The sequence below is a fragment of the Carettochelys insculpta genome, chromosome 1 (assembly GCF_033958435.1).
Source record: "Carettochelys insculpta isolate YL-2023 chromosome 1, ASM3395843v1, whole genome shotgun sequence".
Lineage (NCBI taxonomy): Eukaryota > Metazoa > Chordata > Testudines > Carettochelyidae > Carettochelys > Carettochelys insculpta.
Window position 1 is genome coordinate 219,890,078 of NC_134137.1, and position 19,771 is coordinate 219,909,848.

Sequence of the window (19,771 nt, forward strand, 5' to 3'; positions counted from 1 at the left end):
GGTACCTTCTTGCTTGCTTGCTTGCTTGCTCGCTCGCTCTGCTCTGCTCCACTCCTCCAGTGCGCCTTCCAAAACCTTCCCCCGCTACCAGATGGGGAACCTTTTATAGGGAGCGCAGGGCCTCAGCTGACCAATGAGTGCTGATTCCTAATGAATGAGGCCCCAGCTGCCTGTCCTAATTGGGCTTACTCCAGAAACAAAAAGGCATTAGCCCACCTTCCAGTATACCGTCCTTCCAGAAGGTTCCTGCAGCTGCCAGGTAGGGGTCTCCCACACAATGTTTATAAGACAACAAGAAGTCCTGTGGCACCTTATAGGCTAACAGATATGTTGGAGCATAAGCTTTCGTGGTCAAAGCCCCACTTCCTCAGATGCATGAGTGGGTCCAGAGGACGGTCTAAATATATAGGCTCATGAAAAGGAGGAAGTCCCAGTCAAGAGGAGGGCCAGAGTTGACAAGGTCAGTTCAGTCACAGACGATGTGGCCCATTATCAGCAGCTAATATAATGGGCCACAACCTCCATGACTGTCAATTTCAAAGTGCCACGGCCGCCCGCATGCTAATGAAGCGCTGAATATGCATTTCATTAGTAAACTTCGAAATGGCCATTTGCGTGGCCATTTCGAAGTTTGGGGCTAGTATGGACACGGCCTTAGTGACTTTAAAAAGTATCACTGGCACTCAAGCTGTACATAGAGGTCAAAAGGTCAAAATTTGGCACTTCGACTCAGAAAGGTTGCTGAACCATCATATAATTCGCCACTTAAGTATGTTCTGACTGTTTTACGATGCTCTGGTGATGTAAATGACAGTTTCTTTGTGTTAACAGTGTCACAAAGCAGTTGGCATATACACAGGAATAGCTAAGTTAGTCTGTATGTTCAAAAACAATAAGAAGTCCTGTGGCACTTTATAGACAGATACTTTGGAGCATAAGGTTTTGTGGGCAAAGACCTGCTTTGTCAGATGCATGAGTCACGTGGGTCACACCTGATCTGGTAGCTAAGATTAAAATGTCAGTGGTTAAAATGTGTTGATAACAAATCTCTCACATTCAAAATTTGGACTTACTTCAATAAAGACAAAAACGGTGGCTTCGATAAGCAAGTTTCTAGGGCAGTTTTTCTTTCTGCAGCATTTAGAGGCAGCCTAAAAGAAGACAATATTAAAGAATTAATAAAAATTGAACAGAAAACTATAGGAAGTGGCAGTAACAGGCTGGGAAATTCTGACAACCAAGCTCAATAAATGGACTTTTTTTAGTTCTAATGATGTCAGTAGATTCCACTTACAAAAAAATCACAAATGTAGGCAAAATAAAGGTTTGTAAGTACAGTAAACCCTCAAGATACATGCAATCAAGTTGCGAGAGTCTTGGGTTAATGCAACTGCCGACCCAGCTGGTCAGTCTCCCAGGTCCCGCAAGCTCTTTAATACTATTCTTTTTACTGGTAATACTTATTCAGTGCTGCTTCAAGATATCTATTTTCATTACCTAACAGTTATTAAAGTACTACAAATGGAAGACGTGTTACGGCCCTGCGGAGACATACAAAACTCTTTTGCTGACTAAAGCGGACAGCTAAACTTGCAGGAGGAGAAGGGTTTTTTAGGTCTGTGGTTGCAAGGGGTTGCAAGTGCTTTGGAGGATAGGATATAATTCAGAGTGATCTGGACAAACGCAAAAAATGGTATGGGATAAATAGGGTGAAATTAAATAAGGACAAATGCAAAGTACTCCACTTTGGAAGGAGAAATCAGATGATCTAGATGGTGCTTCGTCCTTCCATGCATGCAGGAGAATGGATGTGATGATCTCTCAGGGTTCCTTGCAGTTCTGTTATGCTAGAATACTTAAAAACAAACACTCAGTTCTTCTGTGAGAGGAGAGAAGAAAATCCTGCACAGAGAAATCAGGCGGTATGGTGCTTAGGTTGGGGAAGGATTTGCCCCCTCAAACAGGGCTCCGTAGCCCTGCCCGCACTCTTTCCAGAATCCTTCCCCTGCTTGCCCTCCTCCTTGGCCCCAGTCCAGGCAGGCAGCTCCTCTTGAGGGAGGCATGTTGGGGCTAGTGCATCCCAAACTCCAACTCTACCGTCTGTTTGGGGGACGGCTGAGAGAAAGAAGGGGCCACATGCCACCCACCTGGCACTCGGGGGTGGGTGCTCAGGAAGGCACAGCTAGGTCAGTGAGGAGCTAACCTCCCCCAGCTGATGGTTCACTTGCAGCCCAGGCAACCCATTCACACTAACGCTTGAGGGATAAAGCCTGGATCAAGAGAAAGGCTCAGCAACCTTCAGTCCACAGCCCATCAGGGAAAGCTACTGCCAGCCCACAAGACATTTTGTTAATGTTGATTGTTTTCAGGCATGGCCCCCCAACATCGGTTTGCCATTCCTGGTCAATGGGAGCTGTGGGAAGCAGTGCAGGGGCTGGATTCCATTTCCCACAGCTCCCATTGGCCAGGAATGGCAAACCACAGCCAGTGGGAATTGCAAAGAGGCCATGCCTGCTGATGGTCAAAATAAATAAAAATATCCTGCAGCCCGCCACTGGATTAGCCCAATAAGCAACGTACCAAAGGTCGCTGACCACTGGCTTAGGTGTTGCAACACAGCACATTGTGATGCTTAACTTTTAGGTGTCAAGAAAAAAAAATCACTGGTACAACAATGTGAGCCACAACAGCCACATTAGGCACCAGGCTCCTTATATAATGAATGGGGAGAGATTGGTGTCTTTCAATGCAGAATACATAAGCCAACACATTAGAAGTGGTGCCACCGAAGCTAGCCGGTGGGAGACACTGAACAGAGGGTGTACTCTTGTCGTCCTCTCCTGGAGATAGGCAGTTAAATTAAGGCCTCAGGGAGGTGCCTATCTCTGCTCATGATCAGCAATGGGGAAACTCCTCTCGGAGTTAGGTGGCTTAACATAACTTCTTGAGTGAATGAGTTAGGCACCTGCCCAAGTCCAGGCAAAACAGGTAGTTTTGGTCAGTGGTTATAGCACTGCCCCAGGATGCAAGAGACATCTGGTTCAAATCCCTCCTTCTGTTAAAAAAAAAAAAAAAAAAAAAAGGGATTTGAACCAGTATCTGCCATTTCTCAGGTTAGTGGTCTCACCAGTGGATTATGGAGCGAGTCTCTCTCTAGCACAGCTAATACTCAAATTATTTCCTTACAGTGGAACAGGTTCAAGCAGGAAAGACTGGGGAGGCTTATATCAGGACATCCCACAGCCCACTAGTTAGAACACTCACTGGAGAGGTGGCAGATCCTTGTCACAATTCCCTCTCTTTATCAGGCTGAGGGGGTACCTAAAGCAAGAGTATTCCACGTCTTGCTCAACTTGCTCACCACTGGAAGTCCTCCCACCAGCCCCTGAATTATCTAGAACAGAGCTAAGTGGCCTCTGAGCATGCTTACCATTTCAGGTCTGTTAGGTAAGATAGATGGTCTTCTGCCTGTCTTCCCCTTGTTTGTGGATTGTGCTGGAGCTTAAGTGGGCGGATGGTGTCCTGATGCCTAGGGTGAAGCAGCAGTATGCATGCTCAGAGACAGAAACACGACTTTCACGATATCGTAACTGTAGGGGTTCGGGACCAAACAGAATTTTGCGATGGGGGCTCATAGTTAAGGGTGGATATTGAGGTACTGCTACCCACACTTCTGCACTGCTGTTGGCTGGGCGTTATCTCAGCTCAGAGTCACTTACTGGCTGCAATCTCAGCTCAGAGTCACTACCAGCTGCAGTGCTGAAGTAAGGATGGTCTGGTATTGTACTGCCACCCTTAGTTCTGTGCTGCTGCTTATAGAGCAGGACCTTAAGTCAGCAGCTGCCACTCTCTGGCTGCCGAGAACAGAAAGTAGTGCAGAAGTAGGAGTAAAGCAATACTGCAGCTCCCCTAAAATAACTTTTCAACCCTCCTGCAACTCCCTTTTGAGTCAGAACCCCCAGTTTGAGAAACACTAGCCACCTCCAGGAAATTGGTACAGGATAGGGTAAAAGTGCGCAAAAGATGTGATTTTGTGGTCCATGACTCATTTTTCATGGTTGTGAATTTAGTCGGACCCTACTTATATGTTATAAAATGACACAGGTAGGTGGAAACTCGAGACCATCAAATCCAACCCTTCAGAAGGGCGTGGCTTTACATCAAGGTGAACTGATTTAAGTTAAAGTGATTTAGATGACTGGTTTCAATCATGCTTTACATCAGCAAGCAGGAAACTTCACTGAAATAGCTTATATTAAATCTCATTTTGTAGGTGTACTTTTTAATTATTTTCCATTAAAGGTTCATTTTCATTGCTTGGTAACTATTACAACAATTTTTTGTTTACAACTAAATAGAGCTTTATACTAAATTTAAGAACTTAAGAAGACCCATAAGGGGACAGACCAAATTCCATATAGCCCAATGTCCTGTCTTCTGACAGCGGCTAATGCCAGATGTTCCAGAGGGAATGAATAAAACAGGTAATCATCAAGTGAGCCATCCACTGCTGTCCATTCCCAGCTTTTGGCAAGGAGAGGCTAGGGACACTTTGAGTATAGGTTTACTTCCCTACCCATTTTTGGCCAATAGCCGTTGATGGATCCATCTTCCATAAACCTACCTAGATTTTTTAAAAGTCTTGGCCTTCACAACATCCTGTGGCAAAAAGTTCCAAGGACTGACTGTGCTTGTGTGATGAAGTAATTCCTTCTGTTTGATAACTGTTGCCTATTAATTTCTTTGGTGACCTTTGGTTCTTGTGTTATGAGGAGTAAATAATACTTATTTACTATCTTCACACCACTCAAGATTTTATAGATCTTTATTATATGCCATCCTACCCACAAGTCCTCTCTTTTTGAAGCTGAGAAGTTCCAGTCTCATTAATGGCTACTCATACAGAAGCTGTTCCACACCTCTCATTATTTTGTAACTCTTTCCTGTACCTTTTCCAATTCCAATATATCCTTTGTTGAGATGGGGCCACCAGATATGCACACAGTATTCAAGGTGTGAGTGTATCATGCATTTATGTAGAAGCAATATGATATTTTCTGTCTCATTATCTCACCATTTCCCACTGATTCCCATTCAATTTGTTTTTTTTTTTGACTGCTGCTGTATTTTGAATGGATGTTTTCAGAGAACTACCCACAAAGACTCCAAGATCTCTTTCTTGAGTGGTGACAGACAATTTAGACCCCATCATTTTATATGCACAGTCAGGATTATGTTTTCCGATGGGCATTTTTTTGCATTTTACACTAACTAGAAGGATAAATGTGTATAGATATGTGTGTATTTAACAAACTATATAGTTTAACATATAAGCCGTGTCTACACTAGCCAGTTACTTCGAAATAGCCAGCACAACTTCGAAATAGTGTGCTTTGTGTGTACGCTACTTTGAAGTTGAAATTGATGTTAGGTGGCCAGATGTCAAAACCGCTATCCCTATCAGAAGATGCGAATAGCGCCCTACGTTGATGTTAAATGTCGAAGTAGGGCGTGTGTAGACAATCCGCATCCTGCTACCTTGAAATAGCAGGGTCCTCCATGGCGACAATCAGCTGAGAGGTTGAGACGTGCTGTCCAGCCCCTATGAGGCTCTATCACCACCACACACAGCAGCCTTTAAAGCACCATGGACCCAGATTTCCTGTGGCAGGATGCTGAGAGCGTGCAGGCAGCAGCACACACACGTGCCAGCCTGCACATCCTCCAGAGGCCCCGATCCACCCACCCGATACCCATGGCAACCAGCCAGTCCCCAGAGCCCCCCTCCAGGGGTCCCACCCCAAGGGTCCCAGGGCGCCCAGGCAGCTGGGGGTGGGCAAGAAGCAGCAGAGCCCCTCCTGGTTGGAGGCTGAGCTCTGAGACCTGCTGGGGCTCTGGGGTGAGGAGGAGGTGCTCCACATGATGGGGAGCAAGCGGCGGAACGCAGAAGCGTTCGCCCGGCTGGCCGAGGGCCTAGCTGCCCAAGGGCACCTCGCCTGCACTCCAGATCATCTCTGGAGCAAGGACAAGGAGTTGCGGCAGGGGTACGCCTGGGCCTGGAATTCGGCCAGCCAGTCTGGGGCCGCCCCCGCCACTTGCCCCTATTACAGGGAGCTCAGGGCCATCCTGGGCCCCTGGGACACCCTCTCCCCGATGGCTATCCTGGACACCATGGCCAACAAGCCCCAGCAGACCTCAGAGCTGGAATCTGGCCCAGAGGCCAACCCCGAATCCCGGGCCCCACTGGAGGAGAACCCCCCACCCCCCCAGAACTGCTGGGAAGGGGTCCAGCAGCAAGGAGCGGGGGCTCCTCATCAACCTCCCATCCCAGAGCTCCAGCTGGGCATCCAGCCGACGGGCATCCCCTGACCGTGGCAGTGGACCATCAGGTACGTACCCCAGGGGGCACACACCCCCGGGCCATGGGGCGGCAGCACCAGACATTACCAGGGGCTCCCCACACTCCCAGAAGACCCCAGCTCACAACAGCCCAGCCACAGCAACGCCCCGGGACGGTGGCACAACCGTCAGCGCCCGTCAGCACCTGCTCCCATGGACACCACTGTGCCCTAAGCCCGGGGGGTGGGGTGACCACACAATGGGGCTGCCCACAGGGGCGCCATACCCACAGACAGGGCATGGGGGACAAAGACCCAGTGTTCAAGGGAGGGCAGGAGGCGCGGGCCATGGGCCAGGGCACAGTACTAATGGCCTCCCTCTCCCCCCTCCCTGTTTCCACAGCCGCACCATCAGAGGCCCCAGACAGCCAGGCACTGTCTGTTGTCTTGGAGAGCCCGCCAGAGGCCAGGGACTGCCAGTGCCCAGGGGCACCGCCGGCACTAGGACAGGCCCGCCCCCACCGGACACAGGGGACAGCCGCCATCGACATTCAGCTCCTGGTGACTCTCTGGCAGCAGGTGGAGGTGGCTGAAGAGAGGCTCCAATATGACGGGGAGGAGTCTGCCTGGCGCCAGGCAGCATGGCAGGAATTCGTGGCCGTGTTATGGGACATAGCCGGGTCATTCTGGGAGGCCGTGGCCCGACTCCTGCTCCCCACTACCCCCCTGCTTCCCTCCCTGCTGTCCCACCCACTGACCTGCCTGCCGCCGCATCTGCCAGCCCCGTGGGACTGGACTCCCACTGTTTTTTTGGTGAGCACCACCACCTTTTCCTCTGGCCCTTTTGTTTGGACTGAGGCAGGTGCTTAACTCATTCGAGCAAAACAGCAGTTAAGTCACATAAACCACCTAAATCCAGGTACTGGGTTCCAACAAATGGATGGCACAAGCAGAAATCACCACCTAAGTCCAGGCTGCAGAGAGGTGCCTAGCTTCATGGGAAGGGCAGGGCTTAGCACACCCCTCTGGTAAGCACTCCCCATTTGCTAGTTTAGGCAGCTCAACACCTAGGGTGCAGGTTTCCATAGATCTCCTCCCATTCATTGCAAAGGGCACTGAGACACGTAACAAACGTTTCAGATTACAGCACTGCTCCCATGATTTTCTAGGAGAGCTAAAAGTTAGGTGTTGTGACACTAAGGGTGGCAACACCTAAATACCTTTGTGGAGCCCACCATCACCTCAGCAGATATTAAACTTACCAATAGACATTCGTCTTCCACAGACTGCAGTGAAGAATAACGTATATACCAGCAGCAGCCAGGAAAATCAAAAGCAGAACCCGTTTCATGGCTGGCAGCCCTGAAATGTAACAGGATAAAATACTTTTATTGTACACTTATTTCCACATATTTTAATGGGATGAGGCAAACTGCTACCACTGCTATTAACTGCATTTAATTCAGATCCATCAATTGGATCAAAATGGTTACTCAGGTCTTAAAACCTATCCAGAGGGTTGCTGGGTCCCTTAGGTTTAGGCATTCAAGATCTCCATAGCAACAACTGAATGCTATGTTCCTCTGCACTTATCAACATGAATATTTCACTGCGATAGTGCAAATATATTTATTTGCATGGGAAACAAGTATCTGGTCTGAAGGCATTGAAATGGGACAAGATATGATCTCTGAAACCTACCTGTCATAATGTTAAGTTTTAACTGATACTGTCTTTTTCTTTTCCCCCATTGCATTTTATTAAAGCCAGGCTGTGATGAATGGGATGTCCAAAGGCATGCGATTAGCTTATCTGGTCTTCTTAACCACCTCTGAGCTGTCCTCTAACTCCCATCACTTCCTGACAAGGAGTTCACTGTGGAGAAAAGAAGGCTTCTCATTAGTTTCAGGAAAGCTCTCGTGCATCTACTTAATTTGGGAGCAATATCAGGAAAAGATGAAAAGATTTTTTTTAAAGTTTTCATCTAATTTATGAGGTTGAAGAAAATCAAAATTAGAAAGCAGCAGGCCAAAACAGAGGGAAGAAATGGAAGAGGGAAGTAATAATGACCTTCCTCCAAATTATCACACAGCCCTTTCAGCAGCTATGAATAGGTCATCTGTCACTTAGCCCTCTGAATAGTAGAGGTTTGGTCGCAAAATGATAAAAGAAACATACACTCTTCGGCTATGTCTACACTACAACAATCTGTCAACAGAAGTCACCATCAGAAGAGATCTCTGGCAAAACTTCTGCTGACAGAATGCATCCACACACAAATGTGAAAAAAAGTGATCTTCTCTGTCGACAGAATGGCTGGACGTCCGGGCCCTCTCTTGACCGAGCGGCCAACCAGAAGCATAGCAGACAGTGCTGCCTGGTGACCCTGAAGCTCTCGTCTGCCCCCCAGAGCACCCACACGGCTTTTCTGTTGACAGGTTCTGTTGAGAAAGACGGTCTGCCTTGTGGGGAAGAGGCAGAAGGCTGTCGACAAAAGCACCGAGTTCTGTCAACAGAATGTCAGCAGAATGTCAACAGAATACATTTGTAGTTGTGAACGGTCCATGAATTTTGTCAGAAAAAAAGCCTGTTTTGTCAAAAAAAAAAACCAAAAAAACAAAAAAACCCCTCAAGTGTAGCCATAGCCTTCTGCTATCTTCACTTTTCCCTCTACTGTGAAAAATAGCTTGTAGTGGGAGGGGCTGCTGCATATACACAGATGCTGCATAAATGTTTTAAAGTTAGTAAGCCATATGCTGACAGAAATCAATTACATCAATATACACATACAGGTATATTTCTCAGGTAGCTGAAAACATTCTGCCTTTGAGCTCTAAACTCTATGCATCACATCCTGCAAAGCCTTTTAAGCAGCACTATGCTCGTTTTTGTTTTCCTAGCAGTTTAAGACACCTGAACAACATCTACGTGACTCATACCAAACATCAAACAGGTGATTTTATGGCATCACCTGTATGAATATACTGCTGCATCCCATTGCCATAGCCAGATTATTTCAGCATCAAAGGACACTGAAAGCTGACTGACGAAAGGATTACAGTCCATGTGGACCTTGATCCTGAATGCAGATCCATGTACCTGCTCAGAGCCCTAGGGAGTTAAAAACCCTTCTGTAGGAGTGTGAGAGGAAGGCCAGGCAAGGAAGGGGTTAAACAGGGCCTGTTGGCCCAATCAGCCCCACCCTGGTTCACCTGTGGCCAGTGTCAGGCCTGGAGGAGTATAAAGGGAGAGAAGCCAGCCCAGCTTGGGGCTGACCAGCCAAGAGGCAGGAGCTGGTTCTGAGGCAGCAGGCCCCAAGCCAGAGTTGACACTCGGTAGGCCACTGGAGGGTGCAGCCCAGGACCCTCCCCCAGGCACTGAGGGGAGTCGGGAGCCCCCCCAGGGAACCCCTCTCCCACCAAAGGGGGAACTAGATTCTTGGGGGCACGCCCCAAACTTAGCCCATAGACTCTTGGGTGGGGCTAAAGATCCACCCAACAGGCCCTGGCCACCGAGTCTCAGGTGCGAACTGCTCACGCCTTCCTCATAGATAAGATTGCAAGACCAGAGCCAGAGTTTATAATGGTATCTGTAGATAAGGAAGCCATGCAATGAACAAATCACATTTCAAACCCAGGAAGGATACATGGTCACCCCTGCCCTGCTTTACTGTTTTGATTATCAACTCAGGCCTCAGCCTCAACGCCTCACACATCCCCCTCCCGAGAATCTCCTCCACATCTTTAACTTAATTCAGACTGCATGCTTTCGGCCACAGTCCAGTCTTCTTCCATTTTAGGGCACACAACAAAACTCTGATTTCCACAAGCCCTTCCCTAAAACTGAAAGGAAACTATAGTAAACAGGCTGGGCTGCTGGTTAGTAAAGTTCTACAGGAGTATAGAATGTCAGGTTAGGGGATTCCTTTGCAAGGAAATGGGCACACGCAATAATTTGTTAGAAACAGCTATCAAAATAGAGCCCCTGTGACACCCACACCTCATCCACCCACAGGGCAGAAGATAATGATACACTGGTAAGTTACATAAATAGAAAGGGCCTGATCCTCCTCCCACTTCAACCAGTGCACATCAGGAGTGAATCAACTGAAAATGGATTATATTTTCAGCTGTATCAAAATTCTTAATTGATTTCACTCACTTCAGTGCAGCTATGCCAATTTATATCAGCTGAGGATCTGGCCTAATGGAGTCAGAACAGTGTAAAAGCCGTGCAAATGAGAAGCAAATTAGTCCCTCGTCTGACTTGAAAAGTATTGAATTCTCAGCTCATAAACTGTATTTCAATTTAGATTTTAAAAACAGTGGAAAATATCTATCTACATTTTTGAATAACTGTTTACTAACAATTTGCCCTTCCAAAGAAATTTACTAAACAAAAGAACACAAACTATACTTTTGGTCACATTACCAAATGTCACTATTTACATTTATAAAGAAACTCCATATGAAACAGCAATGTTAAAAGACAATCACCATGCTTGCAAAGTGAAGCACTCAGAAGTTAGAAAATGCTACAGTTAAGGTTGCTCACGCAATCTTAATCTTGCCCCACTATGAATTATTCATTATAATACAGTCTTTAATCACAGTTTAAAATACTCGTTTTTTTTCCACAGGACACATGAAATTTGTGTGGTGAATTACGCTGTTATTCATAGGATCCTTGGCACATCTGGTGAAGAAATTAGGTGCATTTTTAACATGAACAGCATTTACAGATTTTATTCCCCCATCCAAAAAAAAAAAAAAAATGCATAAAGCAAATACCAGATGTGGAAAATTCCCGACGAACAGATTGCAAGAAAATAAGCAACTGAAGACAGAGAGTTTCCATACAATGTGTTAGGCAACCAATCTGAGCTGCCTATATCATGTTAAAGTAGATATGTTAGCTTTGACTTGATTCTTGCCTCAACAGCCACTTCAGTGGGATTCTGAGTAGTATGGGCATAACAGTTTGTGCTAGCAGATCTTTACAAAATAACAGACACTAAACTGGTAATTATGAAGAAGATTTGGGAATACCGTGTTCTACCCTGTCTATCCCTCAGTTACTCACCTGGAGCCAATGCTGTGGTAAGGATATAACTTAAGGCAGAAGCTGCCCTTTTAAGTGATTTCAAAAATCCATTGCATAATTCAAGTTTTCTGCCCTTTGGTGGCTTTGATAAATGGAACTAGAAGCAAAATATTTAAGGAGCTAGGCTCGAGTTAGTGTGGCACTGCTAGTAAGAGAGAACCTACAGGAGGAGGGACCATTTGTACCACATTCAGGAGATAAGTGCATCACCGGAGGCTGACAACACGCACCCAGAACCATCCGTGACAATGCTTGTGTCCTATCAGGGATTGGGAGTTTAAATGGGCAGCAGGAACTATGGGATGGCCACCCACAATGCATCACTGTGAGAATCAATGGAAGCCATGGTAGTGAGGACACACTATAACAATCACACATGCTTTGTGAGAACACGCACCTTCAACTTCATCAGATCAGATGATCAATGTCAATCTCAATAACTTCATCCTAATTCTGAAGTGCAGACATACACAAATGTTGAGAAGGGACAGCGTGTGTGCGCCACTTGAACTGCTGCTACCTGCTATGTGAGTAAACAGAGGGCTGAACTACAGCTGCCCAACCTTTGACAAGCACTTCAAAAATACAAGAAAAGGAAATGTGATAAGCCAGACTCAGGTACTGTTTACATTAGCTGCTTTCACTCCTTTGCTGAATAATTTCCTGTGACTGGATATGTGATTTTGAAGTAAAGAGAACCAGGGTCATTTCTTATAAGGAACCTAAATAAATCTTTTAAATTTAGTTAATCTACAACCCAAGGAAATGTAGAAAAACAAAGCTAGCGGATTCTATTAAAACATTCAGAGAGTTTTCCACATATTTAAGTTACAAAGTATCAAGACACTCAAGATCACTATGTACAAGGGCCTTATTCTGCTCTCACTGGCTTCAAACACAGACATATTCAGGACAAAAACAAAGCGAAGCCCTAGAGAGACAGCTGTGCTAGTCTATATACTATCAAAACAAAAAAGCAGTCCAGAAGCACTTCAAAGACTAACAACATAATGTATTAGGTGATGAGCTTTCGTGGGACAGACCCACTTCTTCAGACCATAGCCATACCAGAACAGACTCAATATTTAAGGCACAGAGAACCAAAAATAGCAATCAAGGTTGACAAATCAGAAAAATGTTATCAAGGTGAGCAAATCAGAGAGTAGAGGGGCAGAAGGATGGGGGGAATCAAGAATTAGATAAAGCCAAGTATGCATAAGAGCCCTTATAATGAGCTAGAAAATTCCCATCCCGGTTCAAACCACATGTTAATGGGTCGAATTTGAATATAAAAGAGAGTTCAGCAGCCAGTGGCGTTCTGTTCTTGGGTTTTTTGGGCCTATCTTGGAGTAGGTGGTCTCTGGGTATTCGTCTGGCCCTGTCGATTTTTTTTTATTTCTCCTGGTGGGTAATTCAGGTTTATGAATATTTGGTAGAGATTTGTGGTGACATCAGCAATGGTATTCCTGATCGCTTGTAATCCATCTTCATGTGGCATATTAGTATACAGAGCCTCTACATCCATGGTGGCAAGGATGGTGTTGTCAGGAACTTTTCTGATGTTTTGTAATTCCCTCAGGAAGTCGGTGGTATCTCACAGATAGCTGGGAGTTTTGGTGGCATAGGGTTTGAGGAGGGAGTCCACATAACTGGATAGTCTGGTGGTAAGGTTGCCAATACCTGAAATGAAAGGACATCCAGGGTTTCCAGGTTTGTGGATTCTGGGAAGTAAATAGAATAATCCAGGTTGGGGCTCAGATGGTGTAGAGTTAAAGGAGTTCCTTAAGTAGCTGTAATTTTTTTTTGGAATTCCAAAGTGGGATCAGTGGGGAGATGGGCACCCACATGGCCCCACAATATGCTAATATATTTATAGCTGACCTGGAACAACGAGTCCTCAGCTCTCATCCCCTATCACCCCTCCTCTACTTACGATACATTGGTGACATCTTTATGATTTGGACCCATGGTATAAAATGAAAAATTTCATAAACAACATACACTTACCCAGTAGAGTAGATTTAAAAGACTTGTATTTATACTGCTCAGTTAATACGCAGCAAAAAATAAAAAGAGTCAGAATTAATGCAATCTGTTGCAAAACATCCTTCCATAGATTGGTACCTCTACCCTTTTTTCAGCAAAGGAATACTAAAGACTTGTGGTAGAGCTTTAGATTACCTAAGTATTTTCTTCCATTTATTCTAGTCCTGAACTCTTTTCCTCTCTCATGCCATTTTCCCTTATTTTCAATGCCATTTCTGACATAAATTTAGCAGGTTACAGAGAGTTCTCTTTTTTTCAAATCCTGTTTAAAAGAGACTGGAAAATACTAGAGAATCATTAAATGTCTGAATTTAAACTGAAGGTGCTGGGGTTGGGAACAGGACAAGGTTTTGCTCTCCAGCTGTGCATGGTCAGTGTAATAGTGTCTTAGTTTAACTCACTTATATTACATTTCTTAAAGGGCAGGTAGTTATAAATCTCTTCAGCCATTTCCTTGTGCGTGAAATTCTCCATCAAGCCAGGTCAGCCCAAACTAAGATTATACTGTGAAAAAGGTTGGTCTTAACAAATGTGCTCTTACAATAAGTAAAAAAAAATGTTTTCCCTGTGTTGGATCCACTAAGCTGGACAGGAGTTTTAATTTGTGTGTATACCCTGTCTAATCCACCTGAATTAAAGGGGCAGAGCCGGCTTTCTTTGTTTGCTTTACGGAAGCTGAAACCTTCTCTTGTGAGCACACTAAATGAATGAGCCACGCATTCCCCCAGACACTGCCTCTATTGCTCATATGCTTCCTCACACGAACCAGCTTTCTGCAGGGGATTTTTTTCTACTTACTTTTCCAGGAACAGAACACTGTACTCCAGAAGCAGAGAAGATGGAAGGGACTAGAATTTCCATAGCAACAGGTATTTTCCCAGCACTTAATCTCCACTAGTGGTGTTCAGCAGGGATGGTGGCAGATGACCAGACTGTCATCTTATCATCAAGCATTTCATCTGCTCTTGCAACCAGCAGCTTAGCTGTGCATGCCTGCACAGTGCATTGGGAGCACTCCAGCAGGGTCAGCCAGTTGCTTTTAGCATCCCAAGGCTGCCTGGCCTTTATTTCAGGATCAGGTTGGTATCACATTTAGGAACTGCAAGAGTATAGTGTTTATAGAACCAACACATTCTCCTCTTCATCAGCACAGCCTGCCAGTCAGTTCAGGTAAGGGAAGAAAAAGCACCTCTAGCTGGGGTCTACATAAACAAACACCATCATAGTTTCATTTTGTCCCAAGGCTATAGGGAGGTTTCTACATCAGCACCTGTTTTACACATCTAGCCAAGTATCCTGCCTTTCAACAGAGGCCGATGCCAAATTTCCCAGAGGGAGTGAACAGGTAGCAATCCCTTTCCTGTCATCCATTTCCAACTCCTGACAAACAGAGACTAGAGACACCACTACTACCCCTCCTGGCTAATAGCCACTGATGGGCCTACCCTCCATGAATTTATCTAGTCTCCTTTTTTTGAGCCCTGGATAAAAGTCCAGGTCTTCACCCTCTGGCAATGAGTTCCACAGGCGAACCATGTGCTGCATAAAGTAAAACCTTCCTTTTGTTTTAAACCTGCTACCCATTAATTTAATTTGGTGACCCTCCTAGTTCTTATGTTATAGGAACATGTAAGCAACTTTTGCTTATCCACTTTTTCCAGTCATGATTTCACAGAACTCTATCTTATCCCCCCCTTAGCATCCACTTTTATAAGCTGAAAAGTCCCAATCTTTTTAATCTTTCTTCATATGGCACCCATTCCAAACCCCTAATTATTTCTGTTGCCCTTTACTGAATCTTTTCCAATGCCAAGGTGTTGGGAAGGGGGTTGTTTGTTTTTTGGGTTTTTTTTTTTTTTTGAGATGAGGTGACCATGTCTGTATGCAGTGCTCAAGATGTGGGCATGTCACGCATTTATACAGAGGCAATAAGATATCCCGACTTATTCTCTATCCCTTTTCAAATGATTCCTAGGGGCTCAGAGCAATTTATGAATCAGAATGCAAGGCTCACTGCAAATTCATTCCAACCCTCCTCTTCACCCTCAACCTGCCTTCGTTTTCCTAAACAAGGTAATTTTCCAAAGAAGGCATGTTAGTTGTTGTCTGGCACCCACCAGGGAGTCACAATGGCTGGCTCAGATTGTGTCTTACACAGAGCAGGGGTGGGCAAGATGCAAACTGTCTCAGCCACAATTCCTACTCCATGTTGTTCTCTGCTTCAGATCACAAGCTGGGTAAGGAGGGCTCCCCCGTCTCGCAAAAAATCTCTCAGCTCCTATTGGCCAGCTTTTGGCCAATAGGAGCTGAGAGATTTTGCTGCAGGGAGGGAGCAGAAGCAGCGCAGGGAGCCTCCCCCTCCTCCTGGCATCTGGAGCAGAGCACCACATGGAACAGGGAACAGTTTTGAGTGGTCTGGGGTTGCAGCAGGCAGAGAGCCTGCCTTAGTGTCCTGTAGGCTGCTGGCTGGGAGGTGCCCAGGTAAATCTTTCTGCCAGAGCCTGACTCTAGCATGCCAGACCCTCGTTGCTCCCAGTCTTCTGCCCCTGGTCCTGCACCCATACCCCCTGCCAGATCCTGCACCAGGTCAACCCCCCCCACCCCCCCCCACGCACACCTTATGAAACAGCAAGATAGAACAATAGCAGTGATGCTTAACATCTGGATTCCGCTTACACTTGGCACTGGACTGTTTCCTGAATGTTGTCTTTTTACTCACAAACACATGAACTAAGTGAAGCAAACCCCTAGAACCAACTGCCCACCCCACAGCCCTACATAACCACAATGTACAACAATGTTCTCCCACCTGAGCTCCTAAACGCCAACTCCTAGGGTGGGACACAAAGTCCAGCCCAGTAGTTCAGGTGCCCCTCCAACTCTCAGGCCATCCCTACACTGCACAGTTAAGCTCACTTACCATATTAATTACTGAAGCTTTTTCAGCAGTGCATCTCCTCACCAGGAGCACTTGCATCCTCTGAAGAGGGGCACTGGGGAGGTTGAGAGCCCAGGCAGCAGTCAGGCTCCAGTTGGGAGCTCCGTGGGGAGCCAACCACCCAGGCCCTGTGGGCACAGCAGTGACTCTCCAGCTGTCAGAGAGGTGGCCGTGTTAGTCTGTAGCTTCGAGAACAACAAGAAGTCCTGTGGCACCTTATAGACTAATAGATATTTTGGAGCACAAGCTTTTGTGGGCAAAGACCCGCTTCATCAGATGCATGAGTGTGGGGTGGTTTCAGAGGGGTATTTAAAGAGTGGGGTCCCAGTGAGCGGGAGGGCTGGAGCTGACAAGGTCTATTCAGCAAGGTGGAAGTGGCCCAGTATCAACAGTGCTTATCAAAAGAGGAAAAAACAAGTCAGATGAGACGGGGGATGTGAGCCATTGTCAGAGGCTAATGGGGAGATATTATCCATTTCCACCTTGCTGAATAGACCTTGTCAGCTCTGGTCCTCCCTTTTACTGGGGCCACACTCTCTAAATACCCTTTGAAACTGCCCCTTCACTCATGCATCTGATGAAGCGGATCTTTGCCCACGAAAGCTTATGCTCCAAAATATCTGTTAGTCTATAAGGTGCCACAGGACTTCTTGTTGTTCTCCAGCTGTCAGCACTGCTGGGGCTCACAGCTGGAACACACACACCCACACACTTCAAAAACAGGCACCCGACAAGTAAGGCAGTTTCCATATTCACACTGCTTTGCCTGAACTACATAGACCTAACTAAGCCTCATGCCACTGTTCCAGTCACATTTACTTGGTCAACACAGCAGGGGAGTTACAGTGGGGGAAGAAACACAGTCTGTACACTAACAAACTTAGGTTCATATAAGCTGCCTTATGACAACTTCACTTTCTAGAGTGACTGCCGTTGGGGTATGTGCTTGGGGATGGCGTAGGCACACCCATGATGGCTTTAATCTAACTAGCACCATTTAAATAGTTGTGAAGACCCAGCAGCATGGGTTTTAGAGGTACAAGCCCATGCCCCCACACCACCTTGGGTACCTGCTTGTGTTGTTAGGCCACACCAGGGTCAGGGCCCCTGCAACTTCATGGCTATTTTTAGCCAAACTAGCTAGATTAAAACTAACCTGCGTATGATTACCTGAGCTGCAACCATACGCTCATCTGCAATACAGATATAGCCTAAGTGGCAAGAAGTCTCCCTCCCAGCTGTAGCTACAGAGAACATCCATACTATACGTTCTGTCTCATGGAGACCTTGTTTTTCTTTTGTTAATATAGAACAGGGGTGGGGAACCTTCTTTGGATCAGGGGCCACTGACCCATAGATGACAAAGTTGGGAACCACACAAGAGAGAAGCAAAACAAAAACAAAAAGATGCTGCTAAATAGATTTGAACAAAATTTTGGTTTTGAAAAATAAAATTGGTGTATTCTACCTTGATTATTGCTATATAAATGCTTGAGTGATTTGTAAAAATCTATTAATAGATATAGCCTACCAACAGCATATTCCTTACAGTGTTTGCAATCCAACCATTATGCTAGTGTATGAAACCTGATCAGTAGTTTGAGCATTAGCCTGCTAAACCCAGGGTTGTGAGCTCAATCCTTGAGGAGGCCATTCAGGGGTCTGGTGCAAATAGATTAAAAACAAAAAAACCTGTCAAGGATGGTCCTTGGTCCGGCCAAAGGGGCAGGGGACTGGACTCAATGACCCTGAAGGTCCCTTCCAGCTCTATGAGGTATATCTTCACACTGTACACCCAGAAGACACAAATGATTAACAACAAATCAGTCTAATTTCATTGGGTAAACTGAATGAAATGCAAAAAAGTAAAATCAACAGCTTCATTGCTGAAAAGTAAATGTGGTTATTTCAGTTTTAATAACTAGGGCAAAACAGTCAGACCTGTGCCCCTAAAGTTACTTAAATAAATACTCTTTGGGGCAGGGGTCCTCCTTTTGTTCTCTGTTTCTACAGAGCCTAGCATAATGAGGTCCTGGGGCCTGGATGGCTGCAGGTTCTGCTGCAACACAAACAACAATATGCACCCTGATTTTGTGCCAGTGCTGGCCACCTGCTTTGCCTGTTGATTCCTGAGGCAGTTTTGTGGTTCTTAAGCTGCTTATTTAAGAAGGATAAAATTTAGCACAAGATACCACAAATAAGACAGGTAATGCTTATTATTTAAGTTTTTTTTCCTTAACCTCACAGTGGAACTTCAATTTTATGGCTGGTGTTTATTTTCATACTAGTGTCATAGCATTTTCCTCTCCCCTCAAAAGGAATTTTAATAGCGTGATAATGCCACTATTGTTATGGTTGATTCTAGCAGTCTCTTCAACAATCAGTTATTCTAGGTGATCTAAAATACACATGCTGATTTGCATTGTCTTGAAATTTGCTGTGCCTCAGGCATCCAGAATGGGGTAGTGGTCCAAAAGTGGGGTCATCGGAGTAAAGGGTTCCCCAGTTACCACTCTCCTGAAAATATTACAGTACATCAAAATTGTGCGTCTGTAGATACACGTAAGATTCCAGCCATGGCTCTGACTTGGTATCACTCGCTTAGGACTGATCTCATTGAGAGCCCAGCACTGACTGCCCCTGTGAGGAAATGGCCTGTTAACACCCCTCCAGTCACAGGAAGAAAAGGAAGAGAGATTAAGGCAAAAGCAGCTGAGATGGGGTTGTTAGTGGATTCTAGATTGTGAAAATAAGCCATAAAGCCAGTGTCTCTATTCAGTCCCTGATCGTTAATGTCTAGCGCAATTATGAATATAAGTTCTGGGGCTCGTCTTTCGGAAGTGTTGCGCAGGCTTCCTTTGAGGAAGAGGACTGAGGGGTCAGATACAGAGTGAGCGCTTGGTGAAAAGGGTTCACCGACAGGTCCGAGGGTGCCCTGCTCTTCGGTCATTTTCCTGGGTGAACAACAAGAAGTCCTGTGGCACCATGTAGACTAACAGACATTTTGGAGCATTAGTTTTTGCGGGCAAAGACCCGCTTCGTCAGATGCAGACTCACACAGCTACCTCTCTGATACTTGTTTCCTGGGTGAGTTCATTCAAGAACGTAGTTATTGGTTTCAGACACACATTAAACGTAATGCCTCAGCGACAACTGTGAGAGCAAAACCACCCGATCACTGCAGCCTCAAATGATATCACACAGGAAAATGTCTCAACCACCCAGAAATGTTCACTTGGAGGCAGTTTATGCCACCCAGTTTCACTTCCTCCTACCTCTTCCAACAGCCTGCTCTTCTAACCCCATGTACTCATACTGTAACCATCCCAGCCACAAGCTCATAGAA

General features: G+C 45.7%; 1 protein-coding gene across 4 annotated transcripts in view; it reads right to left on the reverse strand.

Annotated features, from left to right (window-relative positions):
* ST3GAL6 (ST3 beta-galactoside alpha-2,3-sialyltransferase 6) overlaps positions 1–19,771 on the reverse strand; it is an 87,155-nt gene that overhangs the window by 42,409 nt on the left and 24,975 nt on the right. The window contains exons 2-6 of one of the 4 annotated variants that reach the window (XM_074999758.1): positions 11,839–11,894; positions 8,040–8,213; positions 7,601–7,700; positions 3,431–3,529; positions 1,074–1,151 (exon numbers count right to left, since the gene is read on the reverse strand). In XM_074999758.1, coding sequence (XP_074855859.1) covers positions 1,074–1,151; positions 3,431–3,529; positions 7,601–7,700; positions 8,040–8,094 — 332 coding nt within the window. In that variant the 5' untranslated portion in view covers positions 8,095–8,213; positions 11,839–11,894. Of the gene's footprint in view, positions 1–1,073; positions 1,152–3,430; positions 3,530–7,600; positions 7,701–8,039; positions 8,214–11,838; positions 11,965–19,771 lie in introns of all 4 variants that reach the window. The other 3 variants (XM_074999748.1, XM_074999740.1, XM_074999767.1) reach the window with 3 other exon arrangements.